Consider the following 18,440-nt stretch of genomic DNA (forward strand, 5'->3'; position numbering starts at 1 on the left):
GTTTAGAGTGATAGAGTAATACACCTTATCTGGACTTCAATGCAATTACTAAGTTATGAACCTGAATGTTTGTAATTGCAATTTTAAATTATAGAAGAGATAATTTCCACAGAAAAAAATTGCTCAACAAAATTATTGCCTTGTTATTCTCAGTGCTGATTATAGCTAGTGATTTGTTTCCCTCCTGTCTATTTCTTACTTCAGTAGTTTGGTCACCAGTTGTCGCTCAGACAGGATATTAAACACAATGTGAAAAGAATTACCATCAGCAAAATGAATGTTTGTTTTGACGACATCAGCAAGGTCAGTGAAGAATGAGACAAAGCACAGAAGCAATGATCAGATAAGATTACTGAAAGAAAGGTATGGAAGATCATTTCACCAGTGTTTAAGGCCGGGTAAAGAAAGATGCAAGTCAAATTGTTCAAGTGCATGGAGTCAGGTTTTGTCATATACTGGTTGTGTAGTTTATAGCTTAGCTTAAAGAATAAAACTAAAGTGGAGAGTACACCACAACTGTTTTCACAGAAATAGTAATCTATGATATGTGTATTACAACTAAACAATAAAAAAAAATCATATTGCCACATAGTTTCTGCAGTTATGCACTTAGTTAGTGAACTGATAATTGACTTAGATTAAAATCAAGCCAAAACTGATGGATAATTCTGAAATAAAATAATTTTTGAGGACTTAACTCAGTTCCTTGTGGACATATTACAAGAAAATAAACTGTCCAGAACTCCACGTAAGTTAGCAATTTTACTCACAGATCAAAGGAATGATACATTTGGGAAATGAAAACACATATTGCCATGAGTAAAAGAAATTAGCAGTCTAGATATATACTTATAGGACAGGAAGTATATTTTTAATTTTGTATTTGTTGTGACATGATTGATGCAAGTGACTGGTACCCACATTTTTAAACACTTTGGATTCGTATATTGATTTGCATAAAAGTTGTCAGAGAACTACCATCAGTTCAACGTGAATACTTGCTTTTTCAAGGTTTGCAAGACTTTTGAAAATACGTCAATCTACCTATAAGGCTCCTGTAGTCTTTCAATCTTGTATTTCTTTTTTCTTGTTCTTCACTGACTGACTTCCACTGTAACTTCATCCTGAAGTACTCATCTCTATGCACAAAAATAAGAAATACAAGAAAAGCTAAAATGTGCCACTAGTTGCCTTTGTCATGTTGGCCAGACAGACTGTTCATTCAGCTTTGCAAAACTATTAAATGCCTTATTAAAATATAATTTTAATGCACAATTGAGTTTACTAAAGCAGACAACTCTAACATGTATTCCATAAAATACAATGGCTATAAATATAAACTGAAATTTCCCTACATGAACTAGAAACACTTTACTGTCATGCTCATTTTCTCAAAGTGAAAAGACTTACATTTTTCTTTTGGTTAGCAGCCTTCTATCTTCTTTTGTACTATCCCATGGAAAATAGCTTAGAAGAAATTTCCACGCCACCTTTCTAACCGCATGGCAAAGTCCCTGAAGGAGAAATATATTAAAAAAAAAGGAACAAATTCACATGCAAATTAAAAAATGAGTTCTTTCGATGAACTAATAATGATATTCTTTTCTTTTACAGTCCTGTCGGAAATCACGTTATTCCTGTTGTTTGCTTTCTTTGGAGAGGTACAATAAAGATTAAAGATAAAATGATTTGTACCTGTCCTCCTTAAGCATACTTCCCTCAGTTTTGAAATCTACCTAAATTTAGGATTTCTATTTAAAACTTCCCTTGAAATTTATCAGAATTTCTAATTATTTATTATATTTGTAGTTTATTTTAACGTAAATAGCAATAAAAGAAACGTGCTGCTTTTTAATTTGATTGCACTAGCACTAGAGTATGTGCTAATTAAACATGGACGACTGCAGAAACTTATATTTTTACTCTTATCATGCAAAAGTTAGATTTATTTTTTCATTGTTTATGCCAAAGTAAAGATATTTTTACTGTTTCCTTGTAGTTTTCTTCACTACTACTCATCTTAACAGAGGTATGACAAAGAGAATAAGATACAAACTGAAAGTCCTAACTAGTTAAATGGATAGGAAATTTTCTGTCAATCATAGAAACTGTCTGAGATTTCAGATTAATGGATATTGAGAATTGTAGCCTGGTTCAATGCCAAGGCTCATGAAGCCCGTGACAACTACTTATAGGCTTCTAAGAGAATACAGATGAAAAGTAAAACACACTGCTTGACCTATTTTGCACATGCAAATGAATAGGTAGCTACTGTCATTTTCTTGTATGTTTTTTTTAATTGTAATAGATTATGTCGAGAATTCAAGATTATAAAAAGATATTTGAACAAATTGCTTGTCAATTTTTATTAATATGTTTTGACACATTTCCTTATCAGTTGTTAATTGGAAAACTGATTTTTTTCATTGTATTCCTTATCAGTTCAGCTGGTCATAAAACTACAAAAATCTACAGAACTACAATGGAATTTGAACGTTATCTAAATGCTTTGTATATTAAATATATGCCAGAACTGTATCAGATGCACATTAACAGAGCATTTTTATATCGTTACTTTTATGTATGCCTGTGTCTACTGTACATATTGTGTCAAGGTGTCACATGCATATTTTTTGCATCAAAAAATATAAAGAAATGGTCTGACTTTCCATTTATCGAAGGGTCGGTAAAGAGCAATTGATGCATAATTGACTTCAAAAATGCAGACCATTACATCTCTTAACCTTGCAGGAGTATATACCTGCATTTCAGCAGAAGTACATATGAGAAATCCTATAATATTTCTGTTCTTATAAAACAGTAAACAACATAACCTTGGCCATTGCATATCTCTAAGCCTCCCCACCTAAATGTACACCATAACCTATTCATTCAAAGGAATAATCCTCACTTTAATCAGCGTGTCTAACCTTACAGGGGCTAAATATTCCTTAAGCCAAACACACACAATCTTATTTGTGGAAATTAGAGTTCATAGAATTTTTTTTTGTTCTAATTGTTCTTTCTTGTAAAAGTTGTGCTTAATTGATGTTTTTCTGGTGAATGCTCCTTATATGATGCTATGTGCCTGTGATGCTGCTGCAAGGAAGTTTTTTTTATTGCACCTGTGCACACTTGTACTTGTGCATGTGACAATAAACTCGACTTTGACTACAAATTACCAAATAATTATTAAATTAATTTACTTTTAAGTTACTTTGAAGTGCTACAGTTTACTAGAAAAATAATTTTTAGATCAACAAAAGAATTAATCTGGCCACATAAGCACTTCTGCAGTCATGATAACATAACTTCATTATTCATGAAGTCTTCTTTTGTGAGCATGTATGGGAAGACTGTATCTAATAGTATACCACTAGCTACAGATTAAAATGAAATGTTATCAGTCAATGTTATTCACCAGTGTTGATAGCGCTTTGTGTTTGACTAAAAAGAGTAATCTATAAAAATGTGGGTTTTGTAAATCTTTCCCTTACAGAACACTTCATTATCTAATACTCAAATGTGCATGCTGGTTGTGGTAGATATGATATTTAACAGTTTTTAAATGTAGATGATTTATCTGTACAAATGATAAAGTAATTTACATGATCAGGGTTTGAGAATGGTTAGGAAATACAAAATATTGTAGTAATCCAGCACTATATACTAATTTCTGCCACACCAGTATATTTTGTGTTATTTAGCAAAAATAAAACTGCTGACCAATAATCTCAAAAGTGAGAAATGTTTCAGTTACCCCTTTGAATATGATTTTTTTCAGGCTGTCTGGATCTAGAATCTTTTCATCAGAATCCATGTTCTGAGACCACTTATCAGCAGAAACTGGTTCTCCTCTTTGAATTTCAGGCCTTGTTCCAAGGTCAATCTGAAACAGGTATCATTATTTTTACTTAATCCATTTCCAAATTCTCTTAACAAGCAAGAAATAGGAAAATTAAAATGCACATCAGAAACTGATCATTCTTAACATATGCCTCTTAGCAAGTACTTCTGATATATAGCAAGAGAACTTACACGTGTGATAACTTCAAATCCTGGTTCTTCTTGATGATTAATTTCCAGACCCGAAATAGAGTCGCTGAGATCCATTTCAGAAGCAGGTCTTTGTTGGGGTGTTACTTCATAACCACGAAAAGCATCAAGAATATAGTTTGTAACTTTGGAAAAGCCTCCTAATGTTGTCATATATGGATCTTTCTTAAACTTCTGTAAAAATTAACACCATCATAAAAATCACTATTATTTTAAGGCATAAATATATCAGAAAGGGTGCATTGTTTAACAATTATTACAACACAACCACAAAGCTGCTCTGCTGAATCCTGGACAACAAAAGATAAGGCTTTAACAGTACTGAAGTATGAAACTATGGGATCAACACTATATATTTTCTCAAAAGAGAGATAATTATTTGAATAGGTTAGGTTTGCGTAAGCTTAAACTACATAATGCTAAGATTGTGCAGAGCCTCCATCTTTATAGATTGATCCATATGTGCAAGCTGGGCACTCTTGTTTCCGGAAAATAAGACTTACGTGGTGACCTGAAAGAGATCTTCAACATTATGCAAATATTGGCATTGCCAAGAAGTTTCTGCTTGTAATGGAATCCAAATCTAGGGACTATTAATATAGTAAAAAAATACTGCATGACACTTTCTCCTTGCATGGTTCCCACCAGGTGTTTCAATTCTGTTCTCTTAGAATTCAGCACCATGCTTCAACCCTCCTTTTTAAATGGGTGACATGGAGCCCTCTGGCAGTTGTCTACAGGGTGGGGGGTCTGCCTTTAATATTTTCCAGATTTCTACCCAGAATTTGCCATTATATCTTTTAAATGAAATTGGCTGCGATTCATCCAAGGTCAGAGAATAGTTAAAAGAATCCAGAATAATCCATCTAATGATATTCATCTGGTAAAGGAGCAAATGTCCAACATACCACTAAGATCAGATAATGAAGACTGTTTGTGGGCTGTTCCTTTAAGTTTAAAGTTTCTCACATTATCCTGTGAGAAAATGAGTATGTATACTGTCCATATTATCAAAAGTGATGGTTCGAACAAAATATTTAAAAATAAATTATATTATTGAGACAAGGGATGAACAAGGTGGATGCTGAGAGGGTGTTTTTCTTTTCCTAGCTAACCTTGTAGCTGGAGAATGCACAACTGGGGAAAATGATCTCAGGATAAGGGATCAACCACTTAGGACTGATACAAGGCCAGGATCCCAGAGTGAATGCTAAATTATTAAGTATATTGATGGATGAGATTTTTAGGCTTTTGGACACCAAAGAAATCAGATATTATGGCGATAAGGCAGGACAATGGATGTAACCTACCTCTGCTTTTATTTCTGATATTCTTATGCTCCTGTAATTGCTAAATACAGAAGCATAATTTACAAACAAGACAATTGAAAATAATATTGCAACAAAGGTTTGCATTTGTTTTTAAAATATGTGCCATGAAATCATAAATACATTTTATGGAATTTTACAAGCTGACATAATCTAATTTGCAATTACATATATTTCTTACATTACAAACACATTTAATATGTCATCACATACTCCCTTCCTCTCATGCACAGTTATTTCTAAGCTGCAAAGTTTTTGACAGATTTTTTATTTATATAACTACAATGTTTGAATGATGTCTAATTATTTATTGGTACATCTCTTATCGAACTGCTCATTAGTCTTGATATCGTCTGTTACACAAAACATTCCTTAAAAGGAGTGATGTCAATTGAGAATTTTAGCCAAACAGAATTTCAAAGTACTCAATGTTCTTGCTTTCAGTTTCAGCTACACAGCAGAAATACCCTGCATTAAATTCATTCTCCTAATCTTTCTCATATCATTTGTATTAGACCATAGCACATAGGAGCAGAATTAGGCCATTCAGCCCATCGAGTCTGCTCCGCCATTCGATCATGGCTGATTTATTTTTCTCTCAAGCCCATTCTCCTGCCTTCTCCCTTTGACGCCCTTACTAATCAAGAACTTGTCAACCTCCGCTTTAAGTATACCCAATAACTTAGCCTCTACACCCGTATGTGGCAATGAATTGCGCAGATTCACCACCCCCCTGACTAAAGAAGTTCCTCCTCATCTCAGTTCTAAAGAGACATCCTTTTATTCTGAGGCTGTGCCCTCTGGTCCTAGACTCTCCCACTACTGGAAACATCCTCTCCACGTCCACTCTATCCAAGCCTTTCAATTGTATTGTCTAATGAAATGTTAAGATTTGACGAGCACTAATGCATGCTCTTCATACATTCCTAGTAGTGCTATGCTGAACTGGAAGGCATGTTATGCAACATCCAGCATGATATCTGGGCTACAGGTTTGTCGCAACTATAGTAGGAGCACTAACATTTTTGAAACTGAATTTTACAATTCCTAAACAATTTCTGAAGGAATTCTATGGCTTCCCATGCTATTTCAGAAGATATTTAAAGACAATCACGTAATAAAGACAAGACATGATGGGATTCCCTCCCTGAGGAACAGAAAGGAGCTATTTTTGCTTTTTATCATTTCACAGAATTAAAATTTAGAAATAGATACCGTCTCAAAAGCTAGCCTGCCTAGAGTAGGGTGGGAGTTCATTTACTCCCATGTTTGTTTAAGCAGAGAAATGAAATTGAGTGAACTAGTGAATTTACTTCAATTGCTTCAAAGCCAACAGTTAATATCTGGCATCATCTTACAGTTTCCCTATCTGCCTTTGGAAGGATTGGAGAGGTGCACAGTAGGCAACAAGGAAGGCTTAATAGCTAACTCTTATCTCAAGAGCATCCTACTATTTCGTTCCAGAGTATTTTATAATAGAATTTAATATCAGGCAGTATGGGCACTCTTTTACAGCCAAGATATACAAGATAAATACTTCTCAAATTTATACATCTTGAAAATGTCATGTACTCACATGCACTAAACCAACTGCATTTTCTTCAAATAGGTTCTCAAAAGATTGAGAAAGTGCTTTGGTATTATATGCAACAAGGAGTACTCGGTTATCCTGTGAAGATCTAAGAATACAAAAAGGTAGATCACAACGACAAGGTCTCATGAATTTAGTTGCAACTGCTGAGTTCATTTGGTTTCATGACACAGGCTGTGTATCAAGTCATACATAAACAAATCTTTAATGTTTATGTTTAAGTTTTCAGATTGAAATGACATCCTCAGTATCACCATTTTACATCTGCAGTATTGGTGTATACTTAGCAATCAATTTTATTTCCACAATGCTATCTATTGCTTTTGAAAAAAATCTTACAATACTTTTATTTTACAAGGGCTTTTCTTGCTAGCCCTTTGCATCCCAGGGTCCAGTGGTGTGTTTTGGGCAACAGGGCATGCAATTGAGGAGGCCCTGCCCCCAAATGATGGACAGCCAGTTAGGTTGAAGGTGGGACATGGCCCATTAAACCCGTAATTGTTTCTAATAGTTTACTTGTCTCTGAGATTCTGAGGCATTTCTATTTTGTTTAAAGTTAACTAAAAATTTAAAATATTAAAGTAATGCAAGTCAATTTTAAAATATTCCCTTTTCCTTTGCCTCTTAAAAACTTTGCACTACAATTCTCTCTAAAATCTGTAGTATTTGAGTTTATGCACAAATCGAGAGATGATTCAGCAACTGTCAGTAGATCCCAGACTTCCCTGTTTGCTAGTGCATGAGCAGAAGTCTGAAACTTGCTTCAGTTTCAATGGATGAACACCAACAATTTCAATCAGAACAGCCAGCAAGAATTGGGTGAAAGTGAAATCTAACAGATGAAATTTCTTGTTTAAATGGTTTGGCTTAGAAATGCTTAAGAAATGAGATTTAATGGGAATTGTTTATGAAAGGGGATTTTCTATTGATATGGACTTTACAATTAGTAATGAAGCAACAGTGCTCTGAAGAAAGCTGCCCACAAAGATCCAGCTATTTTGCTGACATAGATTTCCTCTTTCATGGTACTGGTTCTTGTCAGGCATCAGCAACAGGAGATCTCAGTTAACCAGCAACAACAAATTTATCAAGCATGCTTAAGAGCTAAAGACATTTAAGAATTATCACAGAAAGCAAACTAGCAATTAAAAATCCCTTTTTTTAAAATAATCTTCTTAACAATTTAAATTTCTAAAATATGAGAGAAGAACATTCAACAATTACAAATGTAGCTTTCTTGGAGCAGAGATTTGCTAAACAGTAATCATGGCTAGGAATAACTTTAAAAATTCAGTTACATCTCATTCGACAAAGCATCATATTTTCAGATTATTTTCATAGTGAATGTTTGTAATTATCTAAAAGTCTCGTTAGTTCACTGATTATACGTCACCCTGTACAGGAGAATGCAATAACTGATATTTGCTTCTAGATTTCTGTCTAACTGCACACATGCACACTCTAAAATTGCTGTCAGATTACTTCCATTCTGACCACTAATTCCTAAACTGTTAATCTCACCATACATTTCAGCAGTATGCGGTTTTACAGATGAAGATTGCCCCAAAATCAAAATGATAACTATTTACACAAAAAACCCGTAGACAGAATTTTAACAATTGCATATACATGCGCTTGTTTGTAATGGCAGCTTTGGGAGCTTCAGTTAATACTAAAAATTTTTTCTTTAAAATTACTGATGTTTAGTGTATCGTCAGTTGTTGTTGGTGAATAGCATATCTTCATTAATAGCATAAGGATGTCCGATCAGTACAGCACATTTAAACGAGACATTCCCTGATAAACCTGCTTTGCCCAAGTTAGTGTATCACTTTCTTCTATTTATCACAACACTCATCCAATCTCCCCGACTGAGATCGCCAATAAAGTTTTTTTGCACATGCTCACTGAAGTAAGGTTGGCCATGTTGATCTCACACAGCAGCTGTAAAGCACAGTAAACCTTTACTCCATTAGCTTGGGTTGAATCTGAACCTGCGTCCAAAAGGTAAAAGGTTAATGTCAACCTATTGCACCATCCTGTGTGCAAATACAGGATTTAAAATGTAAATTACATCCTGTGTGTAATTTACGGTGAATACTCGAGAACAAAATCATTGCAATTCTTCATCTTAGCATACTCATGGATCAAAATCCTCTTTGAATACAGAGACCAGTGAACGGTGGACTTTGGTATATCCTGATTTAACTACTACACCAGTTTTGCAAAAGCCTGTTATTACAGCAGATTTTCCTAACTAAATTTATTGGGAAGATTCCAAACTAGTCTATTTGCTTTTTGCTGTTTCTGTCTTACTATGCAACAACAATGTAATTTCTTTTTGCGTGAAACTGAACATTTATCTCATCTCTGCTACACCCAATTCATGCACATCTTTTATAGAGGTTGAACGATAAGAACTTTAATAAAATGAAAAATGTTTGACAAACCTAGGATAACAGAATGAACTTATTTGAAATAAGAAATCTAATACAGCAAGAAGCAAATTGAAAATGCACAAATTTGAAGTAGAAGCAGTTACATATTCCCAACTCATAAATGATGTTATAAAGAACCAAACAGATTCGACATAAAACCAGAAAAAAATCTTTGCCAATCAATACTGTTTAACTACTGTACTTCTATGTACAGTTCACAATTTGAAAAGTTTAATAACTACAGTAAACGTGGTGATAAGCTCAACCGGTTGTAATTTATGTATTAAAACAACAATTAGGGAATCAACATGTTATTTCATACTTAGAAATGTTTGGTTATCTCCCTAACCCCAATCCAGTATATCAATATCTTCCCAATTCCTCCCTTCCCCAAAGCAAAAACAACCATTCACATGGATCACTTGCAATCTTTTGGGGAAGAAGGGAGCCAAAAGAAACAACTCCCTCCTTCAAGCTGAAGGGAACTGAATATATTTTGAAGGTTAAAGCTGCCAGATTTGCTCTCTGGCAGGGAGTGATAGAACTAACATGAGGAAAAACATCGGCCTTGTCACAGATCCATTTATCTAAGGTCATATTGATAAGATTGAACAGTACAGCAAATGTGGGAAATAAGTGCCGTCTTCACACTGAGCAGACCTTATTCCTCGGGTGATAATACCAATGTTCTTAATAGGATAGATTTAGAACTGATTGCACAGTTCAAAATTGGACTTCAATTGGACATTTTGGGCCATCAGAAACAGCAGAATTGTACTCCATCAATATACATACTACAGAGAGAGCTAAATGTAATCACAATCAGGAAAGCACTCAAAGTTCTATAGTCCTGCAACGCAGTCATGAAGGACAGTGGGAAATTCAAGTGCTTATTGGAGGAGGAGCCTACGTAAACCCACCCATTCACAGTGATAGTGGTTCTCAGCACAAGAGAGCAAACAAAACATCAATGTTTGCAACCAATTTCAGCTGGAATTACTGAATGGATAATTCACTTTGGCCTCCAGAGGTATTTACCTTTGCAGATGCCAGTCTTCAGTCACTTTCATTCTTTCCATGTGATATCAAGAATGAGCTGAGTGCAATGAACATATGAAAATCAACAGGCTACAGCAACATTGCAAATGTACTGCTGAATATTCCTGCATCATAGCTAGCCACTTCTCTAGCCAAGTTGTTTCAGCAGTTAGAATACTGGCATCTACCAAACAATGTAAAATATTGCTCAAATTTGACGATTCCATAAAAACAGAATTTAGCCAGTTAGTCTAATCAATCTATTCTCAATCATAACTGAAGTAATGGAAGTCACTGAGAAAGCTATCAAGTGACATCTACTTAACAATAACCAGTGCAGGTTCTGCTGAGGTCACTCAGTTCTAGATCTCCTTACAAAATGGAAAAATGATATGGTTGGAAGTCAGGAACCCTTCTGGAATGTGGGCTTAGAATTTAACATGAGAAAACAGATGTTACCATGTTAACAAAAAACAAATGAAGGTATTGAAAGGTCTATTAGGCCAGTTTTACTTAAACTTCCATTAAAAAAAAGCACTTTTGCAACTTTAGATCATGCTTAATACCTAACTTAATTTTGTTGCTTATTTGCTTCACTGTTTAATTCCTTGATCATTCCCACAGGCCCCTTTACTTCAAAGCATATCTAAACATTGTGCATTTGGGTCCCATCTTCTGCTTAATATGAATTTTCCATTCCTACTGGTGCCACAATTTCAAATTGTGGCTCTACTCCCTTAATAGTCTCGGCTTGCCCAGACTGCAAGGGGAGTGAAGCTAATCCTCAGAATTTAAGGGAAAATATTCAACTTATGGGAAAATATTCAATTTACAGCATCCACACTCCAGAAATAAAGTCACCCAAATCTCTGTGGCTGAGCTGTTGTATGTAGGTGATGCTTGTGTTTGTGCATGCTCGGAGCTCAAACTCCAAACTATCAGTGACTTCCTCACTGAAAGATATTAGAGGATAGCATCCACAAGACCAAGGTCCTCTGCCAATTTATGCCCACTGTAAAATAGCACTTTCTAATAATAAAAGTCACAGTGAGATCTGGAAAACTTGGATCACTTCTCATAGCTCAGAAGAAACATATGCCATCCAAATTTTACCAAGAGATTGAACATATTTGAAGTTAATGAATATTAACAGATTTAACATTTACAGCTTGTAGTGGCGCAATTATATTAATGATCTGAGGTGAGAGGGGGAAAGAAAAATCAAAGGGGAAAATGGTATTTTTCAGCATAAAAAGTACACAGAGATGTCAGTCTCCCCCTATACCACCAACCTTTATCAACACCAAAACAAGAATGTACAATATCAATATTAAACTGGAATACATCTTTGTGACTGTTAGTTAGATTGCTGATCGCACTTTGTGATTACATTTGATGAAAGTGTCTTTCAGACCAGAATATATTAAATATGACTGATGGAGGATACGGGCATCAATAAGATACATAGAAAAATAGCATTTGCAAGCATTTATTAAACTTTGAACAAAGAAAATGATGAAATATTTCCTCTCAAATATCAATGGCTACATACTTTTCTTACAAATTCATTCTCTAAATAGCAATTCCTCTTGAACATGGAGAATTCAATGAACTTAGCAAAAATATTCTCATATAAACTGATTTTTTAATTCAATTGCCAATTATAGCTTGCTGCCTGAAGATTTGTGAATATTTGAAAATTAATGCCATCACTTCATTTTACTTCAGAGCAATTTAAATGCTGAATAATGGCAGGTGGATTCAATGTACCCAAGAAGATTGTCTTAGGCAGCAGTCATTTGCAATAGCTGACGAAAACTAATAGTTTCCAAAGGTACTGATATCATAATTCTATTGTGAGTGGGAGTTTCAAATCCGCATTCCACCATTAAGATAAAATTCCATGTAGGTATTAGCCCACATAGTTCTGTTCCCAGTCAGTCTATTTTTCAAATGCTGGGAGGAGTGATTCTGTTGCTTACATTTATTATATTCCCAGGAGGTCCAACATATCTCTTATAACTCTTCATATCTGCCCTGACACCATCTTTAAATAACGTGGAAGAATCAAACTAAACTCCTTTCACAAGAGGTGGTCACACTCTTCACTCTGTAGTCACATTAGACCAGGGTCTGAAATTATGTCCATACACACCTGGCAATATAGCTGCGTTCCTAGCTGCACAACACTAGTGGCAATGACAATACCATATGTTAAATCCTCACAAGTATTTTCAAACTATCAGATTTTGAAGTGACAATTTGCATGAATATGTTAGTTCAAACATTAAAAGCGGGAAATACAGTAATTGATGGAAGAATTATTTTCCTTTTGAGATTGAAATAATTCCATAAGAAGGAGAAAGATATTCAGAATTAATGAAAAACTCTATCCCAGAATCTTTCATTATGTATCAGCTTTTTATTTGGAAACCAGCTTTTCCAACTGTGAATCTGCTTTCTGACTGTTAACATTTATTATATTACTGTGTACCATCCAAAAAATGTAAACTAAAAGTGTGTTGCAACATTAAAATCTGCCCGTTCGGCACTACCAAAGTCCCAAATGCTCTGGATTATCAGAGTTTTACTGTATTCCCTCAAAAATATCAATAGTTTTCCCAGAAGATAAACCAAATATATATTCAAATGCTTCTCATTACTGACCGTGGCAACTTCCACTTAATGAGTCTCTCAGGCTATTTTAGATGCATCGTCCACATCATAGCATTCAACAACAATGTATCACATATAGAGGAAATTTCATTCTTCACCAGACCTTGCCAAATGCTGGCCAATTCTCATGTTACTTTAAAATTTTCATTAGTCACGCTCTTCCCCACTTTAAGAAAGTCAAAAGATGTTCAGAATCTACCAAATCGCTGCTTTTCCCTGCCATACAGAATACGGAGAAAAACCTTTAGCTTTTGTTTTACATACCTGCTCAGAAAGGTCCAGATTTAGAATGGGGTTTCTGCTACAACACTTTCATCAATGATTTGATTCCTAGGTATGTAATATCGACTTGCAGCCACTGGCATGGATGTAGGCTGTGGCTGTGTTTTGTGTCCTAGATAAGCTTAGTAAGAATAGGCTTGAAGAAACCAGTAAGCCAATGTGCAGCAGCTATGAGTAAATCAACTGCATCCAGGTATGGTCAAGGTTCTGAGATTCAAAATCAGTATCTATAAAAATACTGATACAAAAATCAATATCTTTGTGAAGTTACTGCCAAGCTATAATTTCACTAACCTGAAACTCCTCAAAAACTACACATTTGCTCTATGAACATTATTCCATGTCTCTGCCTTCTTTTCATTAAACCCATTATTTTAAAACTGGGAAATAAAAGTCATGTGATGTTCCTTTCCCCCAATCCATTTAAAAAAATGAATCTTATCAGCATTTTTTCTTTGATCTTGGGAAGGAAATAAAACTGAGCTTTTTATATAAGTGGCCCTGCAACAGTTGAATTACCAGACTAATAATCCAGACACTTGAACTAATAATCCAAAACTGCAACTTCAATCCTAATCCTAATCCTAACCCACAATGGTAGCACTGGAATTTAATTCAGTCACAAGTAATTTAGTTTTAAAATTAAAACTAAACACAATAATGTTAACCATGAAACTGCCTGATTGTTGAAAAAACCCATCTGATTCAAAATTGCCCTTCAAGGGAGGAAAGCTGCTATCCTTACCCAATCTGGCTTTAACTTGACTCCACACCTGCAGCAATGTGGTTAACCACCATCTGAAAGCAATTCAGTTATATCATAACCACTGCATTACAACAGAAAAAGGATAAAACTTTAAAGAACACAGAGCACCCAACCTAGACACTAAACTTAGAGATGGCAAAGTTGGTCTCAGCCCAGTAGAGTTTGCAAAGTCTTCTCCTCATGAAAATCTAAGGCTGGCATAAATTGGGAGAGCTTCCCAAAGACTAGTCACGTAGGAGCCTGACAGAGCTGTATTTACTGAATCATGGCATACATACAATATCCCAGATCGCTTGATCACAATCCTAAGATATGTCCAGTCCCAGCAGCAGGACAAACTGGCTAGAGGTGAAGGTTCACAGTGGTATACATGGAGGAGGGAGTAGCTTTTCAAATCCAGAACCCTTGAAGTCTCAAGGTGTCTGGTCAAACAAGGTCAACGAAATTTCGTCCGTATTGACACCTACCATCCTCTCTCAATCAGTGTTCTTGGAAGCAGAATTGAAAGCAAGAATGCCATAGATATCAATGTACATCACCAAGACTGGTGTGCCAGCATCACCAATGACAGAGACAGCTAAGTTTTGAACGATATAGCAGCCAGGCAGTGAGCAAGCCAACCTGAGTAATAAACCACCTTGATCCTGTACTCATTCAATACATTCAGCTACAAGTTCAAAGTAGATGATCCATATCAGTTTGTCCTGAGATCCCCACCATTACAGAAGTCAGTCTCCAGCCAATTTCATGATGTCAGAAAGCAGCGGAGAGCATTGGATACATCAAAGGCTATGGAATCTAGACAATATCCCAGCACTCCAGAGGTAGCTTCACTTCTGTCCAAGTCCTTCCAGTTAAATTGCTACACCAGTATTTGTCCAACAATGTGAAAAACTGCACAGGCAGATCCTGTTCATAAAAAGCACGACAATCCAATAAGGCTAATTGCCATTCAATCAGTTCATCTCAATTATAAGCATCGTGATGACAGAACTGTTGATGACACCTTTAAGTAGGATTACTCTCCAAGTTTGGGTTTCACCAGGAGCACTCAACTCCAGACCTCGTCGCAGCCTTGATCCAAACATGGACCAAAGAGTTAAATTCCTGAAGTGAAATGGGAGTGACTGTCATTGATATCAAGGCAGCATTTGATAAAGTGAGGCATCAAGAAGCCCTGGTAAAAATTATATCAGTGGGCATCATAGATGAAACACTCTAGTGGTTAGAATTATACTTCACATAAAGGAAGATGACTGTGACTATTGGTGGTCAATCATCCCAGCTATAGAACATAACTTGCAAGAGCCTGTCAAGGCAATGTCCTAAGCCTAACCATCTTCAGCTACTTCATCATTAATGTTCCTTCCATCATAAGGACAGAAGTGAAGATGTTTACCAATGATTGTATGATTACAATGACTGCATTGCTCCTCAGCAAATGAAGCAATCAATGCCAGCATGCAACAAGACCTAGAAAACATTTAGGCACAGATTGGAAAAGTGGCAAACAACATTGTATAACAAAACTGCTAGCCAATGACCATCTCCACCAAGAGGGGGGGTCTAATTACCTTCCCTTGACATGCAGTGGTATTACCATTGTCAAGCCCTCAACCAGTAACATCCTCAAGAGGATGTGGGGGTGGTGCAGGGAAATCACCAAGGACCAGAAGCTCACCTGGACTAGCTACATAAATACTATGGCTTCAACAGCAAGTCTGAGGGAGAGTATCCAGCAGTCATAACTTACCTCCTAATACCACAATTTTTTCTCACCATCTACAAGCCACACATTAAGAACAAGACAAAATACTCACCACTTGCTTGGATGAATACAGCTGCAAAAACATTAAGAAACTTGACATCATTCAGAACAAAACAGCCCACTTGATTGGCATACCATCCACTACATTAAACATTCATTCTCTCCACCACCAATGCACCGTGTCTGCAGTGTACACCATCCAAAAAATGCACAGCAGAGACTTGCCAAGGTGACTACGATAGGACTCCATCCAAACCAACAATTCCTACTTGCAAGAAGGACAAGGGCAGCAGATGCATGGATACAACACCACCACCTGCATGTTATGCTCCAGGTCTCACACCATCCTAACCTGGCAATATATTGCTGCTTCTTCATCATCACCAAGTCTCAGACCCAGAACTCCCGACTGAACAGTGCAATGAAAGTACCTTCACCAATACTCCCACAGTTTTAGCATTTGGATCTAGCAATGAAGGAATAGCAAATCATGGCTGGTCACCACCATGTCCCCATGGACTTGGTTACTTTATGTCTTTATGTGTACAGTAATTAAGTAAATATTCTAAGAAAACAAATATAGTGTTGTGATAATGAAAGACTACAGCATACTGCATGATTAATATAAAATACTATTACAGTTAGGGTACTTTAAAAAGGTAGGGTCTTTTATTTCAGCAGGGAAGACCAAGAAATAATTCAATTAGCAACATAGAAAATAATTTAAAAATATTAGCCAAACTGTATTAATAAGTGCTGCAATGTATATAAAATTCAAAAAATATAGTAAATGTGCATGAACCTTAAAGTTGGTTCTTTTTTTTTAAAACATCTTTTCAGTACTTACTCATGAAGAAGAATATATCCCTTAAGGCACTGGAGTAAATCATTGCTGCCACCATGATGAAAATGAAGAGCTGGCAGAAAGGTATTATCCCAAAGGCAAAATACCACGTATGACCAGCCCATGTCTTCTGTACTTATTTTGATGGACTGCAGATCAGTCAGGCTAAAGGAGAATGCCCATTTGCTTCTTTTACTGATGGTATACGCCGAATCATCTGAAAACATTAAACAGAATATATGAATGAAACGCAAAAGGAAACTGCTGCAGATGTTGGAAATGTGAAATAAAAACAGAAAACAATAGAAAATTTTATTTCCACCAATGATAGAACTATGCTTTTTAATGCATTGTGTAAATATTGTACATACCATCACTATTCACAAAGGGCTTTTTTTTGAAGGAAACTGTATTAAGCATATCCCATTCAGCTTCACAACTAACTTGATGCATTGTATGTCTGGAAGTTTTTTCCTTAGATGGCTGAGTCCATTCAACAACTGAACTGGAATCCTAGAAGAATTTCAATAAACATGAAATACATCAGTTTTTATTCCTTTTAGTTATTTCTCACTGAAATGTATACAGATAAGTACATACATATTTACGTCCTTTGTTCACAGCACAAAACAATGAAGTTATGGGAGAGAGTAACTATGGTCTTCTCAAAGGAATTTTCAAAGTTAAAAAAAATATAATATATAATAAAATAAACATCGTTATGCAATTTGAAACCCACATTTAGCTTTGAACAGCAGGAAACTAGCAGGTTTTTAATCTGTAGCACTTGAGCCAATAGTTTAATAACTAATTTACAATGTTTCAAATTTTCTAGGTGCTCACACAGGAAAATATGGGAATTATAAAACATGTTTTCATGATATTTCAGTAGTTACATTACTATTCACTTACAAACATTAAATATGTATTTTTGGCCCCCATTCTATCTGAATTTATAGATGATCCCCCTTCTAGGAGGCCATCACCATTCCTTGCTCAAAGAAAACTGTGCTTTTTATTCCCTATGTCTTTACAAACTACTGCTACATCTTTAATCCCACTTTTGCCTTAAACATGTCAGCTTCCAAATACCAGCATCTCCCTCCTTTTCAAAATCCATCCAGCAATTTTCTAAGTGCTAACTTTAATTTTCTGTGATCAGTGTCATTCGTCCTATTTGAAACTCCACACCTTGTCACTGATTCTAATAATCACCACAGGTATAGTTTATACTGTCCATACTTCAGTTTATTCATACACTGCTGAGCTTCCATCCATGTCCTGACCATCACAAAGTCTGCCCACTTCCAATTTCATAAATTTGCTCACCTCTGATTCATCATCTGGCATCTTCAAATGTCAATTGTCCTTTACCATCTCAGAACTCAACATTCTAAGGGTCTCCTCCCCAATCCTATAATTATCAGATTAACCCAAACTGCTAACCATACTTCAACTTGCAATAAGTCCTCTTGAACTACAATATCCTCCAGTCTTCTAAACGTTTCCAAAAGCATAAGGTACCAGACACCATCAGCTAAACGATGAAAATGCTTCATGTAACAGGTTTTACTTCACTTTTAAAATTGAATAATGATGCACAGTAGTGAACCTATGGATAAAGTTTTCTGGTTTTCATTTTTTCCTGAGCCT

At 35.6% G+C, this 18,440-nt stretch overlaps 1 protein-coding gene across 2 annotated transcripts in view; it reads right to left on the bottom strand.

Moving 5' to 3' along the window:
• tbc1d15 (TBC1 domain family, member 15) overlaps positions 1-18,440 on the bottom strand; it is a 36,371-nt gene that overhangs the window by 7,804 nt on the left and 10,127 nt on the right. For both annotated transcript variants that reach the window (XM_052030215.1, XM_052030216.1), the window contains 7 exons: positions 17,159-17,300; positions 16,791-17,004; positions 6,961-7,063; positions 4,039-4,230; positions 3,761-3,889; positions 1,411-1,514; positions 1,045-1,139 (listed from right to left, as the gene is read on the bottom strand). In XM_052030215.1, the coding sequence (XP_051886175.1) occupies positions 1,045-1,139; positions 1,411-1,514; positions 3,761-3,889; positions 4,039-4,230; positions 6,961-7,063; positions 16,791-17,004; positions 17,159-17,300 (979 nt within the window). The remainder of the gene's footprint in view (positions 1-1,044; positions 1,140-1,410; positions 1,515-3,760; positions 3,890-4,038; positions 4,231-6,960; positions 7,064-16,790; positions 17,005-17,158; positions 17,301-18,440) is intronic.

This window comes from Pristis pectinata, chromosome 15 (genome assembly GCF_009764475.1).
Source record: "Pristis pectinata isolate sPriPec2 chromosome 15, sPriPec2.1.pri, whole genome shotgun sequence".
NCBI lineage: Eukaryota > Metazoa > Chordata > Chondrichthyes > Rhinopristiformes > Pristidae > Pristis > Pristis pectinata.